This window comes from Cheilinus undulatus, linkage group 11, assembly GCF_018320785.1.
Source record: "Cheilinus undulatus linkage group 11, ASM1832078v1, whole genome shotgun sequence".
NCBI classification, from domain to species: domain Eukaryota; kingdom Metazoa; phylum Chordata; class Actinopteri; order Labriformes; family Labridae; genus Cheilinus; species Cheilinus undulatus.
Window position 1 is genome coordinate 43,756,143 of NC_054875.1, and position 22,618 is coordinate 43,778,760.

General features: G+C 40.1%; 1 protein-coding gene across 5 annotated transcripts in view; it reads left to right on the forward strand.

The window, feature by feature from the left end:
* Positions 1-22,618, forward strand: part of kcng1 (potassium voltage-gated channel, subfamily G, member 1) — an 88,100-nt gene that overhangs the window by 60,185 nt on the left and 5,297 nt on the right. For all 5 annotated transcript variants that reach the window (XM_041798437.1, XM_041798439.1, XM_041798438.1 and 2 more), the window contains one exon: positions 15,694-16,521. In XM_041798437.1, the coding sequence (XP_041654371.1) occupies positions 15,748-16,521 (774 nt within the window). In that variant the 5' untranslated portion in view covers positions 15,694-15,747. The remainder of the gene's footprint in view (positions 1-15,693; positions 16,522-22,618) is intronic.

Consider the following 22,618-nt stretch of genomic DNA (forward strand, 5'->3'; position numbering starts at 1 on the left):
TAGGAAACGTTTGAGAAAAGGCAGAGGCTTTGAAAAATCCTTTTAGTATGATTGGGTGAACGTTCTGTCTGTCACATCTCTACGGGCCAATCAAAGCAACGGAGCCCGTGACATAGCTGCTAGCAAGCTGTGCGTGTGCAGCTACTGAGGAATAACGCGAAACATGGTGAAAACAGACATGTAAGTACTCGACTTTTGTCGTTTTTGAAAAGAAAACAACTCACTGCTGTTCTTTGTTCTTCTTTTAACAAAGAAATGTCGTCAAGTTCTGATAAAACTGGCGCTTTAGCAGCATCCACGCTAATCTCCTCCTCCATAACTGCACCAGCTTTTGCTGCTGCTTGTTTACGTCACTACTGCTGCCCCTGAAAGTACTGCCCCTCGTAGCTGATTGGTCCTGTCACTTTCTAACCGGGCCCAGATGGTTCAGACGGGAGCTTTGCAAGATGGATTCACTGGTGGAAAAACAAGGAAATGGGCGTATCCATCTGCTTTGCAAGGTTATAATTTTCTGGCTGTAATAGTGAGATCAGTCCCTATATCACAGCCAGCCACATGGGGGCGACTGAGATATTATAGCTGATTATTCCTGTGGCTGTCATGTTATTTATCACTGGGTTTGGCACTAATAGTTATATGTGAAAAACCCAAACAGGAAAATTGTACTACTAAAATGCCTGAAGCCAAAAGTTTTATCATGGATGGACTGATGAATGTTGTTTAACATACATCATAACTCCTGATGAAACTGTCTCAATCTGGACTGTTTTTGGAGTTGTTTTAATATTTGTAGGAGGTTTATAAAAAAAAGGCACCAAAAATACAACAAAATTATACAACACACTTTTTTCCTGTGCACATTTTCTGAGTTTGATAATGTTCTGAGTTTGATGGGATGATTTTATAGACTTCATTAATATGAGGAATAAAAAAATGTAAAAATAAGTAAGTGAATAAATAAATAAATAATCAGAGCATGAACAAACAATCAATCTAACAGGTAAATGTTGACTTGGATGGCTTAGCTTTTGACATGGAGGCTTTTATTTCGAAATGCTCTCCTTTCCCAGCGGGTCACATGATTTCCTTTTCCTCAAGTATTTCCTTAAAACAAGAAACCAGAATAATGGAATTGAAAAAAATGGACATTTTTTTAGAAATTGTATGTTTTTCAATTTTTGTGATCAAAATTAAAAAAAAAAAAAAAAAAAAAAAAGAGAAAACAGCTCGTTTTCCCATTTCTTCCATTTTGTCAAAAATGAAAAAAATGTCTTGTTTTTCCAGATCTTTTTCCATTATTCAAAAAATCGAATAACTGTGTTTCTCCTGATTTTTGAGTCTGGTTTCAACCAGGAAGTGGATCTGCCAGAAAATAGACTGAGTCCATTGCGTGTTATTTGCCTTAACTGTGAAAATCTGTCGAATGTGGTATGTTTTTTCGCACTGGGAGCCCGTGGCTCTGTCACTCCTTTAAAATCACTCTGAATCCATCCACTCTGACAGCTTCATACAGCACTCCTCATGTGTTAAGGTTAGCGTACAGAGTTGGAGGGATGCAGAACAACTTTTTAATTCAGTCTCTGTCATGACCTGTGAGTACGCTACAAACTCTGCATAGTACACGGGCAAATTACAGTGTTTAAGTTAGGGTTCAGTGAGAGAGAGGGAGAGAGACGGGGAGAGAGCGAGCGTGTGAGAAGGAAGCAGGCGATGCTGATCTGAATTATTAGTCACCCATCTGACTGACTTGGACTGTTGTGAAAACTTGCATTAAATCAAATAGGTATGAAAAATTCATTAAAAACATTCAGTGTAAGTGTGCAAACATGATGAGAACATAAACTGTTTTTTTCAGACTCTTTGTGCAAATATTTCCAGGTTTTTGGAGTTCAAAACAGAATAATCTAAAAGTTTAATGACTGTATTGTAAGTTTTTGTCATGTTTTTCCTCTGCTAATCTCAAAATGATGCATGGAGCGTCGTTTGTCAGCAGAGCAGTCAGTCATGATGTAACACCAGCTCTTTAAGCATCTAATAACTAATTAAAACAAAACTACTTGAGAAATTAGCTTTTTAACATAAATCTGCAAGATAATTACCTGCTATGAGAGAATTATATCAGACAACTTTTTGTAGGCACAGATGAGCCACACTGAAAACAACTGGCAACCTGGTTTTTGATCCTGCCCCACTGGTTCTTTCATACATGCATAAATATCCCGTAAAGGTCCCTTAATTTTTAGGAATTACTTCAATGTGTGAATGCTAACAGCTGTTTATTCCCCCTCAAATTTAGCTGGTATTTTCCTCCTGGCCTCTTGGTAAGATTCCCATGTGAATTTAGAGTTAGCCAGCATGAGATTTCAGCTGGAAATCCTGAGAGAAATATACTGCAAGCGAGTATGTGAGGGTGGTAAAATTATGCTGCAGATGACTGGCAGCCTGTAAGTTTGCTGTGCACACAGTTTGTACTCTTCACTGCTCACCAGCATAGATTTACCTTTCATTCTTTAAAGCTGTAAATCCATCCAGTAACACAAGGCACTGATATAAGGGAAAAACTACTGTTACATGGTTAGACTCTTTTGCTTTGTCCACCATTTCTGTGTTGTACATTTTACAGCATGTCTCAACCTTGGCACTGCAGTCCAACTGTGAAATTGCGTGTGTGAACAGGCAGGTTTTGATGCCTTGTAATTTTCACATGTGAAAATATTAGGTTGAATAGATATCATCAAGGGAACTGTGTATCGGAAGAAAACTGCAGATTCAAAACATCAGTTGCACCTTGTTCAAATAATTTATTTGTGTCAAATACAGTGACAGGAATGCTGTGATTTTCTGCTCTGTGGACCAGACATTTTCAGATCTACCCATCAGGAAAAGCATCTACTTTCCTCTGTCTTCATGTAACCTGGCCTCACATCATTCAACATGGCCACATAAAGCCCTATGTGCCTGTTTGTCTGCTCCATTTATTCCATCTCATCAACTAAAGTACTTCTTCTCTCACGGTGTAATACTGTTCAGACTGGCGGCTTTCTTTCCCCATGTCTATCTCTGGTGGGTCATTGCTTGTACCTCCTGTCACCCCAGCCCTCCGAGACCTGCCTCGAGTCTGAAACACTCGATCCAGAGTGACAGAAAGACAGTCAGGTCTTCACAGGTATGGGGCTGTCTGAACACTTTCCCAGCCTCAGATGGACGCTTTTATCGGCTGCCTGCGAAAAGGAAATTGTTTACGTGGCCTGGAGCAGAGAGAAGCTCCAGTTATTGCAGCTTCTGGAGGAAAAAAAGGTTATCAGAAGACTAAAGTGAGAACTGGTTAATGGACATCAACTGATAAGAGCGTACTATCATCCACTCAGGCTGGAAAACATACCTGGGTTCAAAATGTCACCAGATGTAACTTAGAGCCACAATATGGAACTTTCCACTTGAAAATAGTAGTTTTTAAAGTCATTCTAATACTACAATATCTTCAACAGACAGATTAATCCAAGCCATTGCCACAGAGTGCCCCAGTCGCCTGCTTTCAGCACTATAAAACTTTGGCAATTGCTTTACAGCACTAGATTATGCACTGGCACTCAACTAAAAAGAAGCCAGCTGTCCTGTATAGTATTTATGATACCATGGGTTTTAAGAAACCAGACAACCTGCAAATAGTAGTCATAACAGAGTGCAACATAATGTTAGGTTGTATTGTTACTGGGGGCATTGTCTCATGTTTTGCGGCTTTATCTAACTTATTAAATCTGGGATGTCCCAACTTTTTTCCCTGTGGGCCACATATAGAAAATATCAGGATGATTGGGCCACTTTGATATGTCTCATCTGTGATGAATTAAGCTGTCAAAACCAATCACAGGTGTTATATTAATACAAGATTAAGATATGTTTAGTATTTGAATGTTTTGGAATAAGGGAAATCTTTCAATTCATAACTGACAAGACAAATAGCTAATCATGGCTCCATTCAGCAGAGAGGGAAGTTGCTGACAGCTCATATCCACATTAAGACTGAAAACAAGAGCAAGCTGCACAAACCTGCCAAACTTTGCTGCAGTAGATGTGCAAGGTGATTAGCCCAGTACGCTTTGTACATTGAACCTTGCAGAGAAGCCGGCTTAAATGTACAGTCAAGCACAGGCTTCATGTTCTAATATTGCTCTAATGGACTCTTTGGATCTGGCCTAAACACAAATAAAAACTGCATTTAGTTGACAAGTGAAAAGTTATGAAAACACTCTGGGACTAGACAAAAATTAGCACTTTTTTTCAAGATGGGATCTCAGAGGCAGTGGGATTGCAGAACGTGGCTAAAACCACTAGCCTTCAAGCCTCCTTCCATCCATCCATTCATCTTCTTCTGCTTATCCAGGGTTGAGTCATGGTGAGACAGGCTGAGCAAGTCAACCTAGACAGCCCTCTTCCCATTGACACTTCCCAACTCCTGGGGGAGCCCGAGGCATCCCCAGACTAGCCATGATCTGTCTGTCGAGGTCTTCCCCGAGGTCTCCTCTCAGCTAGAACGTATATGGAAGACCTCCAACAGGAGATGCCCAGGAGATATCCTGATCTCATGCTGGCACCACCTCATCTGGCTCTACTCCTCGTTCTCGAGGGATGTCTGAACTCCTCACCCCATCTGTAAGGCAGAGAAAGCCCAGCCTTCTTTCGGAGGAAACTTGTTTTGGCTGCTTGTATCCACAATCTCATTCTTTCGGTCATTACCCAGATTTCATGACCGTATGTGAGGGTTGGGAAGTAGATCGACTGGTATATCAAATGCTTTGCCTTTTGGCTCAACCCTCTCTTCGCCCCATTGGTCCGGTACATCACCTGCAGTACTGCTGATGCTGCACCAATGCACTTGTTAATCTCACACTCCTTTTTACCCTCACCCGTGAACAAGATCCAGAGATACTCGAACTCCTCCTGAGGCAGAGACTCAGTCCCTACATGGAAGGAGAAATCCAAAAGGTTGACTGCCTCTTTGGGGAGATGCATCCCTTCCCAGTGTTGTCACTTATTGCTTCAGTGATGCACGAGTGTAAGCTGACACAGCCTATGCAAAACTTTATGCATATTCTCTTAATCAAAATTGTTACACCACACTGCTCCTATGAGACGCTATCGATGCTATCGGATGGCTGTTGTTTACCCGTCTTGGCATTGACTAAGCATTATGGCAGCTTGGCAGTAGCCCCTAATTGGAGCTATGGTGGCCACTAGCAGCAGGGTGCTGTGTTACGGTTGACGTGGGAGTATTTAACCAGGATTGGGGATCCACTAGTAATTCTGGTGCTGACTACAGAGGTAACAGGGGCTTAACCCTCGGAGCTCACATGGCATGGATCTGTTCTGCACATCACTTTATAAATCACTTGGTAACGTTTGAACAGTAAGTCGTAGGCACTTATTTATTTATTTTTTTTTTAACCTGAAAACTCTCCATTGTGCCTTTCTGATTATGTCCTTCATGCATTTTTAGCTCTTACAGAACATTTTCTAGTGAGCCCTGAACTTGGCTGACTTTCCGGGGTCTCTGAGGATGGTGTTGTAAAAATGTTACTTACTCTTTTTTCCTCTGAAAGCTGACTTTCTTGTTGTTCATTTGCTACCCTCGATGTCTCTGTAGCCCTTAAGGACGCCGTTCTAGTGAGCCCGAAACTTCAATGACTTTTCGGGGTCTTTACAGATTGAATCCACATTGTTAGATCTGATAAGAAGCATCTTTTTATCCATTTCTAATCCATTTTCGATCACTTACCTTAGTTTTTGTCCAGGGCATCGCCATGCAATGCCGCAATGCATTGTGGGAGGGGCAGTTGTCCAGTTGCGTCTCTACTGCTTTGAGGAATGGCACAAATGAATCTAACTGCAAAAATGCACATGGACTATTACTTTGTATATATTTAGATATTTTGAAAATCACAAGTCACAGAATGTTTTTTTTTCCCCGTTGTGTCCCCAAGAGATGGGAGAACAAGTCTGTGCAAAGAAAAGGCTTAGTCACTAGTGTTTTCTTCTTAAAAAATCAAATGACATTACTGTAGTAGATATATTCTTAAAGTCCAGGTTGTCCTGAAAAAAAGGACATATAGAGCTTGACTGTGCACCACAGGGTTGGTGTTTTACAAGCTTTTTAAGACGAAAAGTCCAGACAAGCTCCAAGGGTTAATCATTGGCTGGCTAATTGCATGCATCCCTAGCATTGAATAAATTACTTTCTCCAATACCACCAATTGGTCATGAACCTTAGGCGTCGTGGAAATAGTTGGATATGCCATATACATAAGCGCCACATGCAAACAGGTTGCTAACAATGGGCTAGCATAGTCATATCTGCACAATATGTGGTAATATACAGTACCTTTAGTTGGAATGGTTCTTTGTCCTTTCACTGTTTCTTTGCTGGCTTCACCATCCTCTACCAACAAGCACACATTGTCTATAATGGTGGTATAATGGTGTACAGCCCCATATGGGTTTAAGACAGTGCATTTGCAATTGGAGACCTTTGCACCAAAGCACACCTATGGAAATAACTATTTCATTATTGCAATCCATATTGTTGCTTTTGGATAGATATTATGTGGAACAGCTAAAATTTGTGTGTCACAGGTTGTTTGGAGAGGCATAATTTGAAGCGGTGGTGCAGAAACCTGAGGATTTTGTTGTTTCTGCTCAAACTGTCTGGGGGATCGAGTGCTTTAAGAGGGGGGACAGACAGAAGACAGGCTGGGAAACAAACTGCAGACAGTAAATGACAGAGGTGTGATTTTTCTCATTTGCTCATTGTTAGGGAGAGATTCACTCCAAACAAACTTGATTGGCATTTCAGAGGGATCCTCTCTTCATATAAATGTGATCATGAAGCTATTTTAAAACAGAAGGGTGGTATGTTAGAGAGATGCTCTTCACTTCTGCGTGGGTTGCTGTTGAGCGGTCAACAGAACATAAACTAAACAGCCATTAGTGCTTACAAAGCTCATTATTGCAGTGTGTTATCTCAGCAGAATACTTGTGTGTACTTCAGAAACACAGAGCAGAACACTGTGGTGCACCACAGGCTGAGTTAGGGAGACGTTTAATGTCCTAGAGCTGTAACTTTTTCTTTCAGTATGCATTTAAACCGCCCACTTACAACAAGAAACAAACAGTTTTGTTTACAGCAATTCCTGCAGGTATTAGGGAATGAGAACATCCTCAGGGGCAGGACTGCCGGCAGGCCTGATTCTTCTGCATTACACCAGATTTCAAAGGGAGAACGCTGGGTCCAGGCAGCTCTTGTGGTTTCGAGTCCATTTCTGAATCCTCTTACAGTCCATTAGAGAGGAGCAAGCTGTAAACGGAAGAGGATTGGTTGTTGGGGAGGAAAAGCAGACTTCATGTGGTCTGAATGGTCAATTTAGCCTGTGAGAAAGTGAGCAGGATAGACTCCATTTTCATCTGAAGCAACATTATGTTGTAATTATACATTATTACCGGGCAACACAAGATTAAAATGCTGGAAAATATGGACAGTTCTTCGCTTTAGGGTTGGTGTGATACCAGAAGTGTGAACTTGAATAAGACAGTACTTGATCAAGAGGTATCTACACCTGTTTTGATATCATGGCAATGAAAAAGGAGTCCTAGATACTAGTAACATTTTTTTGTTTTCAAGTATAAAAAATTGCAGTTCAACTCCAGTTAAGTGTCTACCTTACCTGATGGCTAACAGCACCTCTGGAAATAGATCTACTTTTTGGTACTGTCAATCATTAAATTCAGAGAGAGTGTATCTCTTTAAACACATGGTATCAATTAGTATCAAACATTTTGATAACCTTACTCCAAACAGCCGTCAGCAGAAGGGTAACAGCTGTTAAATGTCTTTCACTTGAGTTTTCAGTCTCTGAGGCTCATAATTCTCGCACTGATTACTCCTTTCATTACCATGTGTTTGTATTTCACAGATTGGTTCGAGCTGAATTGCAAATCCTTTTTTTCAGAGACAAATTGGTAAAATCTGTCTAATTCAGACTCTTAAATTTCACAGCACTTCCACAGATACGCAGCCATGAATAGCATTCATTAATAAATCAGCCATTCTTGCCTCTTATTATGACACATCCTCTGCATATGTTCATGTTAAACAGATTTGTATCAAACAGATCCATCCATATTAAACAGGACTGTCACACACTTCTCTGCAGATTGAACAAAAATAGTTTTCTAAAATCTTCATGAAGATTCCCTGCTTCCACCTCCAAGTGTGTGATGATTATCAGTCTCATTAGAAATCATCGTAGTCCATGTTGGTGGTAGAGGTAGGTCTCCAAATAGGAGGGCACTGTGCAGTCAGGCAGCAGAGACTCACAACCCAGTGAGTCACCAGGCAATCTGGAGAACATGCCCCCTGGCTGAGCTGTGATCACGCTGGCACAGAGAGAGGCCAGACCTCAGCCGATCTGGTGGGGAGAACAGCCTCCTCTGTCTTTGCAGTGTTTCATCTCTTCTTCCGAGATAGACTGTGTCTCCCCAGAGGAAGCATGTAAAGGCTCAACAGAGCGCTGAAGAGAAAAACCGTGTAAAAAAAAAAATGGCAAAAAACAATTGCTTTTAAAGACACAGTGAGAAACCAAACAGCCTCGAGGGGTTAAGTGTGATTTAATCTGGTAGGAGAGCGGCGTAGGCCTGTGCATCCACACTGGCAATGCACTGTAGGCGTATCGATAACCTTCACCACATGGAGGGAAAATGTGAGAACCTACGGATTTGTAGCAGCGAAAGGAAGAAATTTGCACTAGCTATGGTTCCATGTGCAGTATTTCATCAGTCTGAAATTATTCTGATTGGATTCAAACGCTACTGTTTACATGGGCTCTATGAAGTGATCTGATTAGGGAATGCGTATATATGCATGAAGCATTTCATCAGAATTAAACATTTTAACATGCAGAGCAGTACCACTGGTCTAACTCAGTTGTTACTCCCTATTAACATGATAGATAATGTGCTCTAAGGAGAGATTGATCTCTGTATTGACATGCCTACCTAGCAGCCAATGATACACGCTGGTATTGATAAAGTACTACAAGTCAAGTACATGTTTCTGTCAATGGCTGTGTGTCGATAAAGTTTTTCCTCAGGGTGAGGTGCAGTCCAAGCAGAGCTGATGCCCTGCTATTATAACTCTTCCATTGCTTTTGTCTTATTTTAGTTTTTCAACTTTGGAAGTCTCTATTTATTTTATGCTTTTGGTCATGTACTGCAAATGGTGTTTTTTCATAACCAAAGTTATCTCAATACACTTTACAAAAAGGGCAGGTCCAGATGAAAATTGTTACTTTTTTTTGGAAATTTCTTACATTTGTAGGAAATTTCTTACTGTAGTGGGATTTTTTTTACTTTTTTAGAAAATTTGTTACATTTGTATGAATTTTATAACATTTGTAGGAAATGTCTTTCTTTTGTAGGAAGTATGTAATATTTGTTGGAAATTTGTTACATTTCTGTGAAATGTGTTACATTTGTAGGAAGTTTGTAACATTTTTGGAAAAATTTGAACTTTTCTGGGAAGTATGTTACATTTGTTGAAAATGTCTCACAATTCTGGGAAATTTGTAACATTTGTAAAAATGTGTTACATTTGTTAGAAATTTCTTACTTTTGTAGGAAGTATGTAACATTTGTTGGAAACGTGTTACATTTCTGTGAAATGTGTAACATTTGTTGAAAATTTGTCAAAATTCTGGGAAATGTGTCACATTTCTAGGAAATTTGTAACATTTGAAGGAAATTTGTTACATTTGTAGGAAGTTTAAACTTCCACTGCTGATGATGTCAAAGTGCACTGTATTGCTTGCATGGCCTTCTTATGCATCTGTGCAGCAGCATGCTAGGATCAGTAATCTGCTGCATCGTGATTACAGAGAAGTAACATCAATACACAGGACAAGGGACAAACCAATTTAGCTCCTAATACGGGATGTCCCAGCTAATAAGAATATTGATCTGAGTCTAATGTGAACAAAAGGCCGCTCTTTTTGTCGATGCAGTTTAAGCAGACTCATTTTCCCCTGAGGCTCCCAGCTGAGGCAATCTAGCGGAGCAATTTAGACTATTTCACATTCATCCCCTCCAAAAATAGCAAAATGCAAACACATGGATCAGTGGAGGTTATCACAACCACGCTGACTGTTGGAGTAAACGAGCTCGGGTTGGTTTGGCTCTAATTTCATGGGTGGAGGATGTTGCTGACTGTAATCAGCGGCTCACTGAGGCTGACAGTGCAGGTGCCTAATAACCGTTCAGTGACACATTCACATCCCCATTTTAGAAGCCCAGGCCCCTTTTCCTGACCCAGAATTGGTGGTGCAGCAAATCCTGGCAGTGACATTTGAATTCCTGACCCGCTCCCCCATAATAACTGTAATTGATTAAATAAGTTTGGACACAGGCCACGAGGTCGACTCTGCAGCCGTGATATCCAGCACTCCTCTTTACTGTTTACAATATTCATCTTTGTCTGTTTATTGATCTGCAGCTTTCTGTCTAGTTTTGAGCTCAAAGCTGAGAGAAACTTGGGGAAATATTGGCGCTCTTGCATGTTTGCTCTCAGCAGAATCCGTCTAACGGTGTGATTGTGAGTCGGTTCACACATCTACAAATACCTGAGATTACTCCACTTCAGAACCCACCAAATCCTGCTTTTCACAGAGAGATCTGAATAACACAGAAGGATTTTTACTGTCTTACTCTGCTGCACAGAACAGTTGCATCATTTAACAACAGACATTAAACCATCAGGCCATTATTTATAATTCCCGTGATGCCGAGTTTAACAGATGTTCGTGCTCACAGTCAGGAGTGAGATGTTTATCCCTCGATGCCTGCTGTAACTACATCACTGATTGTGTCTAATGATGCCCGAATGACAGATTCATGTTGCTAAGATTATAGCTCAGACATGCAGTTTGTGGATAAAGGTTAATTTGATTTTATTAATTAAATTTTCGGTTGGTGCTCTCATGGGCTCCCATCGAACGTTAGATAGACACAGTGCTGCAACAGCAGTCTGCTGCTGCTGTTTTAATTTATTTAACCTTTATTTAGAGAGGAAATCTCATTGAGACACAGGATCTCATTTTCAAGAGTGACCTGGTTAGACAGCAGCAAAACAACAGCAGACGGAGCATGCAATCAAATGATATTGATGAAGATAAATCAGAAATGAGAGAAGCACAATAGTGGCAAGGAGAGGTCAGATTTTAATGATTGTTGTGTACAGAAGGAAGCGTTACTGATAGTTTAAAGGTATAAATATTATTATTTTATGTGTGAAATATTTACAAAGCCAGTTCCAAAAAAGTTGGGACACTGTGTAAGATTTTAATAAAAACATAATTCAATGATTTACAAATATAAACCCATATTTTATTCACAGTAGAACATAAACAACATATTAGATCATGCCATTTCATGAAACATGTTAGCTCATTATGAATCTGATAGCAGCAAGACATCTCAAAAAAGTGGGGACAGGGCCATGTTTACCATTGTGTAGCATCCCCTATTCTTTTAACAACAGTCTTTAAACATCAAGGAAATGCAGAGAACAGCTGCTAGAGTTGTAGGAGAGGAATGTTGTCCCATTCTTGTCCTGTCTTGATTTTTTATCTGATGACATACCAAATGTGATTCTATTGTTGAAAGGTCTGGACTGCAGGCAGGCCAGTTCAGCACCTGGACTCTTCTATAGTGAAGCCATGCAGTTGTGATGGATGTGGTTTAGCATCGTTGCTGAAATAGTCAAGGCCTTCCCTGAAAGAGACGTCTGGGTGGAGAATATGTTGCTCTGAAACCTCGATCTCCTTTTCAGCATTGCCTTTCTGCAAGTACCCCGAAGCACTACTGCAACCCCGTACCATCAGAGATGCAGGCTTTAGATCTGTGTCAGGATAATAAGCTAGATGATCCCTCCTTTCTTTAGTCTGCAGGACATGGCGTCTTTGGTTCCCAAAAAGAATTTTAAATTTTGATTCATCTGAACACAGAACATTTGTCTGAAACTTTTCCACAATTTTTGGACATGATTTTTGACAGATTGGGGAACCTCTGCCCATCTCTGCTTCAGAGAGACTCTGTCTCTCTAATATGCTCCTTTTTCACCCAGTCATGTTACTGACCTGTTACCAACTAACCTAGCTAGTTGCTAAATTGGTACTAGTTGCACCTGTTTTTCATTAGTACCACTTATCCAGCCTTTTGTTGCCCTGCCCCTACTTTCTTGAGATTTGTTGCTGCCATCAAATTTAAAATGAGATAAAAAATGTCTCAGTTTCTTCATCTATGTTGTTTATGCTCTATTGTGAATAAAATATGGGTTTATGAGATTTGAAAATCATTGTATTCTGTTTTTATTTACATTTTACACAGTGTCCCAGCTTTTTTGAAATTTAACATATAATAATAAAGCAGAAATTAGATACATCCATCTAAAAACACTCACTGGCAACTTCATTAGGTACACTTGATCAGCTGTTCCATAAGACGAATATCCAATCAGCCAATCACATGACAGCAACCAATGTATTTAGGCATGTGGACATGGTCAAGATGATCTGCTCTCCTTCATGAGAAATAAGAACCCAAATACTTTTTCATACAGAGACAAAACAACTAGACTTGCTTTAGGTTCTTGAAGATGCTTCGCCTTTCCTCCAAAGGGTTTTTCAGTTCATAAAGTGACTGGGGCCAGGGTTAGAAATAAAGCCACTACTGACCAGTGGTATAAGAAGATTATGAGTTTAGATACACAAGGAAAGTTTTAATACAGCCTCTGCTTAAAATAGGATAACTCCTGACAATATTACATCATACCTCTGAAATTGTATTCGATGAATCTCTGCTTTTGCATTCAAACTGAGGATTTAGAGTCACTGGGGATGATTACAAGGAAAAACTCATTCTCTCTTTGGCCTTGAATTGTACAATTATCCATGCAGGAACCCTGGTCTCTTTACATCTGATCACTGAGTGGGCTGTTCTGCAGGCAGATATTGTTTGCATAGGGCAGTGATTTTGTATAATGACAAGTACCCATTAGAATTAAAATGTAAATGATATTCTTTATGCTTCCTGCTGCATTAATGATGCATTGTGGTGTTACTCATTCTCAGGTTAAAGGGTAAACATGGTTGATGTTCCCAACGCTAAAGCATGAAGTTAAAGAGATTCTACTCCTACAGTCCCTATAAAAAGAAGTCGCTTACTTTAAATAATGATCGCATGTTCCTCTATACATATAAAAGCCATGACAGTATGAAGAATGGAAAATGTTTCACCAAATGTGGTTAAAGAAAAAAGGAGTGTTTAAATTTGCCAGCTTGTGCTCATTTTTAGTTTTTATATTCTCACTCTTTGGACTTTTAGTGTACAAGTCAAAACCTGTATTTGACTCCTCAGTGTCTGAAAACCTATAGTTTAGTCTATATCTTAAAAAGGTAACTTCAGATACTATGTACTAGTCTCTTCTAATAGGCAAGCTCTTTATGGCTGTGGGAATGAGGGTGCATTTGTTCAGCAGTGCCTGGGGCATCTGAATAGTTGGTTGGTTGGGTTTGGTTGGTTGGTTGGTTAGTTAGATTCATATTTAGTTGGTTGGTTGGGTTGTTTCTTGGTTGGTTAGGTTGGTTTGTCCATTGGTTGGTTGGTTGGTTGGTTGGTTGGTTGGTTAGTTAGATTTGTATTTAGTTGGTTGGTTGGTTGGTTGGGTTGTTTGTTCTGTTGAATTGTTGGCTGATGAGTCCTAAAATGAAAGGTGCCCGATGTTATCAGCATTGGAGATAGAATAACAAAGCTAATCATTACTATTGGCAAATATGAAAATAAGCCTTGTTGGTTGGTTAGTTGGATGGATAGCTGGTTGGTTAATTGTGTAGTTTGTTGGTTGGATAGTTAGATTTTTAGTTGGTTGGTTGGGTTGTTTTTGGTTGGTTGTTAGTTGGTTGGTTGGTTGGTTGGTTGGTTGGTTGGTTGGGTTGTTTGTTCTGTTTAATTTTGTCTGATGAGTCCTGAAATGAAAGATACACAGTGTTATCAGGACAACATTGTTATTGGCAGATTGTAGTTAGAATAACAAAGCTAATCATTGCTGTTGGCAGATAAAAACATCTTGTTGGTTGGTTGGCTGTTTTGTTGGTTGGTTGGTTAATGAGTCCTGAAATAAGAGATGAACGCTTTATCTGCACAATATAAGTACTGGCAGATAGTAGAAAAAAATAATAAAGCTTAATACTGCTGTTTGTAAGTATCAAAAAAAATATTGTTTGGTTCGTTTGATGGTTGGTTGATGAGTCCTGAAATAAAAGATGCACACAATGTTATCTGGACAATATTAGTACTGGCAGATAGCAGAAAGAATTATGAAGCTTGATATTGCTATTAGCAAATATAAAACAAAATTGTTGTTTGGTTTTGAACAAACCCTTTTCTCTCATTTACTGGCCCTGCCACCATGTGGAGGACAAGAGATGACCTCGCCCAAATATGAACACCATTTATAGAGTTTTGTTGCGAGAGTCAGATTTAAGGAAGACTGACGGGCTCTGCAAACCTGTGGACTGACTTCATTTGGAAGTATACTTCATATTAAAGAGTATGAACCATCCATGGGCTGAATGTCTAATTGTAGAGTAGTCCTGAAATAAAAAATGCACGATGTTTTCAGTACGATATTGCTATGGCAAATGTCAAAATTTCTACAGATATTTCCATCAGTGGTATTTGTTGGCTTACTGGTCAAATATGTTTTATAGTATGAAGTAGTATTAATGGGCCTACTTCAACTGAAGTTTTTTTCTTTTTGTCATCTTTTAAGCCTTAAATTGAACTTGAAGGACTGAAGTTTTAGATCTGAAGTTTAGCCAGTTTGTAATTTTACACTTGAGAAGTGGTATATAAAGCGTTTTCTGAAGGAATTCTCAGGAAACCAATTGGCAAAACTATTTTTCGATTAATAGAATTCATTTCATTTTTAATTCGACAGAAAGGGCCCAATTTTTATTCAGTGCTCTGTGTCACTCAGCAGGCTGTTACAGTGCTCTCATAAAACACATGAGGCTTGGTTTGACTCTTACTGTGAAAATATATTTAACATATGATGAACATTTAATCAAAGGGATTTCTTTTTGTTTCACTGCTGAATGTTTATGCTTTAAAAACTGCATCTATCATTTATGGTAGAATCAAATCTTTGCCTTGTTTTGTGTCTATTTCTGAAACAAATAGAGGGTCAGACTGAAGACCTAGGACTTAATGCTTTACAGGAATGACTTGGTGTTTTTACAGTGGAAAAGGTGTGTATATTATGGTATCAGTCAAAATGAGTTAGGGAATATCGGCATGTCAAATATGAAAAATCCAATACATCCAGACTTTAAATGGTTGTGGTCAATCAGAACACTGACAAAGTGAAGGGGGGGCAGTGCAATTGTTTGTTTTGTAGGATTGGTAGTAAATGCAACATCAATTGGACTTTTATTCTGAAAGTCAGATATATAGGAAAGAAAAGATATCCAACAGAATTTAACAGAATACCCAGTTTTTGAATGTTTTAAAATTTGGAACACCATAATTCCTCCTCTTTAAATGAGATATTGGTTATTTATCTATTTATCCTCTGATTGCCCTCTGCAGGTGACCGTGTGATGGTGGCAGGTTGACGTCAGGGATGTGAGCAGACCAGTAAAGATGACCCTGCTGGCGGGCGATGGCTCCGACTACGACTACAGTGCCCTGAGCTGTGCCTCTGACACCTCCCTTAACGCACCTCCCCTTCAGGAGGAGGAGGCCCAGAAGGGTGCCTTCTACAAGAGGGCACAGCGGGCCCCTGAGCTCAGCACCACCCACAATGACACCCTCCTGTCCAGTGCCCGTAAACTCCACGCCATCATCAACGTGGGCGGCCTGCGGTACCAGCTGCCGTGGACCACCTTGGAGGATTTCCCCCTGTCCCGCCTGGGTCAGCTGCACCTCTGCAGCAGCTTTGATGAGATCATGCGTATCTGCGACGACTATGACGTCACTCACAACGAGTTCTTCTTCGACCGCAGCCCCTGTGCCTTCAGGACCATCCTGACCTTCCTGCGGGCGGGGAAGCTGCGCTCCCTCAGAGAGATGTGCGCCCTCTCCTTCAGAGAGGAGCTGCTCTACTGGGGCGTCCCTGAGGAGAGCTTAGAGTGGTGCTGCCGCCGGCGCCTTCTGCAGCGCATGGAGGAGTTTGAGGCGATGGAGCGGGCTGAGGAGGAGGAGGAGCTGCTGGAGGACTTGGACAGTGGTCAAAGGGAGCACGTAGCTGAGTCCAGGCTCAGTCAGTGTATGGGCAAGCTGAGAGACATGGTGGAGAGGCCACACTCAGGCCTGCCAGGGAAGATCTTTGCCTGTTTGTCAGTGCTGTTTGTCACTATCACTGCCATCAACCTGTCCATCAGCACCATGCCTGCCATGAGGGAGGAGGAGGAGGCGGTGAGTACACCCATGACATTTAAAGAACATAGAGGGGGAAATTTGCTATGTATGAAAGGAGACATGTTCCCATGTGTTTTCATGACAGTGAGGAAATGAAAAGGTGAAGGTGTGCAAACACATTGATTTTCTTATAGATTGGTCTTTGTACATGGACCATACATTAGACATAGAAAAAAGCTGTTTGTGTCAAGAATAAAGCCAATAAAAGAAGTGCCTTAAACCTGCATTCATGCAAAGGAAGCTCTTACCTGACATGCCAGATAGAATGTTTCACATATTTTTGGTATGGGATATATTTCACATCCATCTGGGTTCTGGGAAAGAGAGTACTTTTTAATGAATTAATGTTCATTACAGGCCAATCAGAGCAATGACATATGATGTAGCAGGCATGTGCCACTTCTGAGTTTGAGTCAGCCCAGGACAAGCTAACTAAGCTAACTACTGTAGCTTTTGGGTACAGTAGGTCTGTGTTAAAAAAATCGACATGGCAATATATTTTCACATGCACTTTCCCGATACATGTATTGATACAGAAGATACAGAGCCATAAATGCTCTTGCAGCAGTTTTTAAAATACACATCTCCCACGGTGCAGTTCACAAAAAAGCCAAAAGGTGGCTAACTTACATCTCAAACAAAAACAAGTTAAACACATCTCTCACGCTGGTAACATGGATCATTGTTTCTCTCTACTGCCAACTGGCTAAAAGCAAAGATACTGGATTAGTTAGGGTTCTCCAAACACTAGTAAGTCAGGAGCTGCATAAGAGTCATGCAAGCTGTGCAGTAAACAAGGTAAAACATTGCAGCAACACCAGTCTTCATCGACACATGACACCAGGCTAATTAGCAGTTAGTTAGAAGTCAAAATTCCCCTCAACCTTTAATTTTCTTGAATTGCACATAATAAGCTGTTAAAAGTGACCCTCCTGCTTTGCACTGTAAGGTACTTGCAAAGTATTGTAGTGCAAAAACAGGAGGGAAAAATTGTGTTTTACTGCTGAGTAACTACCCCACAATGAGCAGCTTCTGTTAATAAGACATAGAAATGTCCATTGGAGCCACACGTACAAGGCTGGAGTTATGTATAGTGAGGAGATTGCAAAGAATAATCATAGTCCATCACAGGTAAGCAGCACACAACATGAATGTGATACAGCAACAGAACAGCAACTTTCATCATTAGGTATCAGTCTTTAGTGTAACTTACAGTGTTTCCACTGTAAACATGTCATTTGTGTCATGGTGATCTGTCTGGTGGCTGTGACAACACAAGTCCCAGTACACTGATAAAATTAAGGATATGCCTTGCTTGGAAAACATTTGGACATTTTTAGGTGATGAAAGTACTTCAGCTAAAAATATAACATAGGAGTTGTCAACTTCTAATTACTGAAGACATATGCAAAAAATCTATGTGATGTACCTTTAAAGCAGAGCATGGCATAATTTATGTGGAGATGTTGTTTCTACAAAAATCTTTCAAAAGGCTAGAAGTTAAGAAATGTTCATCCACCCTCCCTTTAAAACACGGTTCCTTTGTTTCACTTTAGCCCAGAAACAACTGAAGGTTATGGCTAAAACCCCAAACTTCAGGCCCCAAAAGAGAAGCCCTGAGCCACCATTACTACGTCAACTCTTCTTCTTTGTATCCAGAGACACCAAGTCATCGATAATGAGCATCAAAACTCCTCGCTGGGCTGAGATTGGTGTTTTCAAAAGTTAAACTGACGTGTTATTGTAAAAAGCAGTTATTAAAAAAGTCCTAATAAAGGCATGTCTGATCTGTCATGTCCTATAAAACCTCCTCACAGTGAGGAACAGAGACCGCTAAGAGGGAGAGACATTTGTTTTTTCTAGATAAAAAGAAAATGTAGGACCCCTCAGTCTTCTTTAATGAAATGCTTTCATTATGATGTCTGACTTCAATCACAGCCATCATTTACACTCTGGCCTGCTTTAGTCAAATGAAAGGGAAATTTAATATTTGAGCCACACACATCAACTTCCTGTGGAGTGAAGAGCAAACAGGTGTTTAATGAATTCATCAATTTCTCTGTGCTGCTGCTTTTTGGTGAAATTTCTACTTTTAGATAAGGAAGTGCTAACACTTTCTTTTCATAATTAGAAAAAAGCTGTTTTCAATTCTTTGACTTCCAAATTGCTGAAAATCTAGGATGAATAGGTATGACAAGGCTAAAACCAATACTTTATCAGTTATTACTGGAAGTGGCTGCTTATCTACACGTTTCAGGCCACTGCTTTAGGCTTTATATCCAAAAGGCCATCTGTTATTTCACTATTGTAATTATTTTTAACTCAGCGTAGCAATTCTGAACCGTCTGTGTTGTTTGATGAACCAAGCATGATCTTTCTCTTGCTCCAAAGATGGTAAAACTTGGAAAGTAATGATTTTAATGAGCCAAAACACAGAGATCAATACTGAAGCTAGCACAGTGTGAAAATGTATAAATGAAATTCTTGTTTACAAAGACAACATTAGCATTTTTAATCTTCTGAGCTTCCGTCTTGTTGATGGTCAAAAGGTGTTCTGGGAGATTTCCTAAAACAATCAACTTAGAGCATGCCTCATAGTGACGGGAATTTCAGCTCTTTTCAGTGATTTGGCTCATTTGGCTCGGCTCAGCAAAAAGAGTTGGCTCTTTCAGCCTTTCATTCAGGTACCAGTTTTGCTCCATTTGACATGCCAATTTTAGCAATTTTATAACATATGATTGATATTTGGGCAGGTATTTTACCCCAACTATGCTCAATTTTTAAAACTGATGAAAATATCATTTAATTATTTTTCATAATCTACTGTCTCCCCAAAACACCTTTGGGTCAGATGAAACCTGCTCACTGGTTGGGATGGATGACACAACTGACAGAAAACATTTCTGTTACATCATCAAATACGAGTCCTAAATGCATGGTGTGCCTGTGGTAGGAAGATAAAAGATCATCTCTATTAATCAAACAAATAACACACAGACACACACAATCTATACACAAATGATAATACTATTAATAATACTAATAGCTATAAAAATATAAAACGACATTCTAACGGGATCCGGCTCTTATCGTTCAGATAAAAGAGCCGGCTCTTTGAACCGACTCGTTCATTAACGACCCATCCCTAATGCCTCAGAGAAACCTCCATTTAAAGGGGGATGTAGCCCTTGAACTTTGAGAGTTAAAGGACCCTAAAAGTGTAAAACATAAATCCCTGCCGACAGGAAACAGCTAACCTGACATGCCATATCGACTCATATATCCACTGCATGAATATATTTGACATTAATCTGGGAAAGCTCCCATAGAAAGTGTTTGGGAAGGGCAGGACTTTTCAGAAAATCTTCAGAAGGTGATTGCGCTGTGCGCATGCGCTACTCTTGTGCAGCCCACTGCTGCCTTTGATTGTTAATGGCGGGGCGTCATCTAAAATTGCTGCCAAGGCCGGTCAGGAGATGTTGAAAAACATCTTCTTTGCCAAGACAAACTTTCGGTTTGACTATTTGAGCTTGTTTAAAAAAGAAATTTAGTCTAGTTCCGATTAAAACTGCCGCTTTTTTACAGCTACATCCAAGCTAATGGCTACTGCAGCAGCCCCTGTATACAGCTCAGGGATCGCAAACCTATGCAAAACCAGAGCGGGAGAAAGGCAGAAACATGTTTTCGTCATAGAAAGCTTTCAGTGTTGTTCTCTGCCTTTGTTTTAATGAAGATGCCTTGTCTAGGTCAAACTAAACCACCGCTGTGGCTAAGTCCCAGCTATTCACTCCACTAGCAGCCATTGTATACAACCACTGACAACAAATAATCCTTTCCCTGTAACTATCACAAAGTAATGCCGAAGCAGATCGGCAGAAGAGCGATAACACCTTTTCTGTCACGGAAAGCTTTCAATGTTGCCGTCTGTGCTTGTTTTGATAAATAAATGTCATCCAGTATTGACCAAAGGGTCGCTGTGGCTAAGTCCAAGCTAATTTCTGCACTAGCAGCCATTGTATGCAAGCACTCACACGACAAGATACCGTTTCCCCCATCACATACTCATGCTGAAGCAGGCTGGCAGAGGAGTAAAAACTTCTTTTACAACATGAAAAACTTCTAGGGTTATTTTCATTCTGTGTTTCACACAAAACATGGTCCTAGTTCTAGTTAAGTGGAAGCAATGCTTAAGCTATATCAGAGGTATTTACTGCAGCGGAGGCAGCCATTATCTAAGGCTATTAGTACAACTAAACTCTGCTCATAGCGCAACTCTGTATGTATGGTGCTGAAAGTTCACTCACTCAGTCAGTCAGTCACATACAGACCTATGTGTAGGGCTGAAACAAGCATATGAAAAGTTGTTTTCCTCTCTTCCTTAGGAAACATCTGTTAAAGCTTGACTTTACTTTTCTATGATTTGCATCGTGACGATGTTACTCCAGCTTTTTTTCTGGCTTATAGCAGCAATTTTAGACTGAGACTCAAAGGTGAAGGGCATGAATCTGGGATGTTTTGATGAAGAAATGACAACCTTTGAGTTGCAGATGTAACTGTTACATAGAAAACTAAATCTTTCCTGTAAACTGCTCAGTGCTAACCTTTGGCTTCACCAGAGCTACTAAGAAATTCATGCACCTTTCCAGAGGCTTACACCACCTCTATATCAAAGGTTTCCAACCTGAGGTTTACGTCTCCCTTGGGATATGTCAAAGGTCTAAAGACTTTTCTGCACTGAAGCTGTCAAACTTAGATTTCATATCTGAAATGAAATCATAATAAAATGCTGACTGGACACTTTGTATTAAAGGTTTTTGTATGCAGCCCCCCTTTTTTGGACATTCTATTAATAAAACACCTAAAATTGATGGTAATCATTATCAGCAAGGTACCTCTTTGTCTTTTTCTCAGGGTCCTGGGTGGGCTAAGTTTATCTTAGAAACACGTAGTGATGACTAGGAGACTGATGACAAATCTACTTGCCACATACACTTATGCTGCGTTCCATTTGTCATCGTAACTCGTATTCTGACGTGTTTTTACAACTTCCGACTGGAAGTGGCAAATGGAACATCTCCCAAAGTCATATTTACAACTCGTGAATTTGTTCTTTCACAGTGCACTCCGACCTCAGCGACACAACACATGCCTTTATGGTGGCATAAAGCATTAATTGTAGTTAAAACTTTGATTTTGACCTGTTTTCAGAACCTTTTGCTGTTTCTCAGTATCTTTTTAGACACTGTAGACACAGCAATGCCCTACAGTTGCATGTAGTGTGCAGCAACAGTCTTTTAATACATGTAGTACTGCACAATGTGTTGTTTTAAAGGCTCATCGCCAAACAACTAGGAAATCCATTTTTTTCAGATGTCATTCCCAGTTCTGACATCCGACTTCCAGAGTAAATGGAATGCAGCATAAGCTCCAGAATGGCTGCAAGGCTAGGGGTTTAACATGCAAGTTTGCACGGGCCCCAGCAGAGGTTGCTAACGCTCCACAAAGCCTCAGTCTCAGTGGAAACTCATAAGCACCTTAAAAGAAATATTTCCCTCAATCAAAGTAGCAAATAAGAGCAAGTGAATGAAGGTAATGGCAAATAAGATCATCATCACTACATCTACAGTTGTCATTTAGTCACAAAGCTGCATGGAGCTCCTGTAAGTTAAATTATTCAATGTCTAATAAGTTATATAAGAAAAATAAATCCTCTCCTTTTTCCATATCATTAAACCTATCGCATTTGGAGTGCAAGAAAATTAAAAGGCAAAATTGAATTATATAAATCCAGTGACTGCAGCAGATCTGATAAAGAATTACATTTGACAGTGGCTCTCTTTGCATTCACACGTTTAATTAAAAGTGCTGCTGATCACATCCTGACAGCTCCACAGACAGAGAAAGTGTTGTATTCACAGTGTTCTTGGTTGTGAGTGAGAGCTGCTGAGTTTTCAGGTGCTTTTATGTCTCTACTCAAACCATGTCCTCCTCTGTGGGAGTGTGTTTCATAATATTTAAAACTGATGTGGACTGCATTCAAAGGCTCTGTACTTCCAAAAGCTTTCAACCTTCTCAGCCACGCACTGAATCAGCG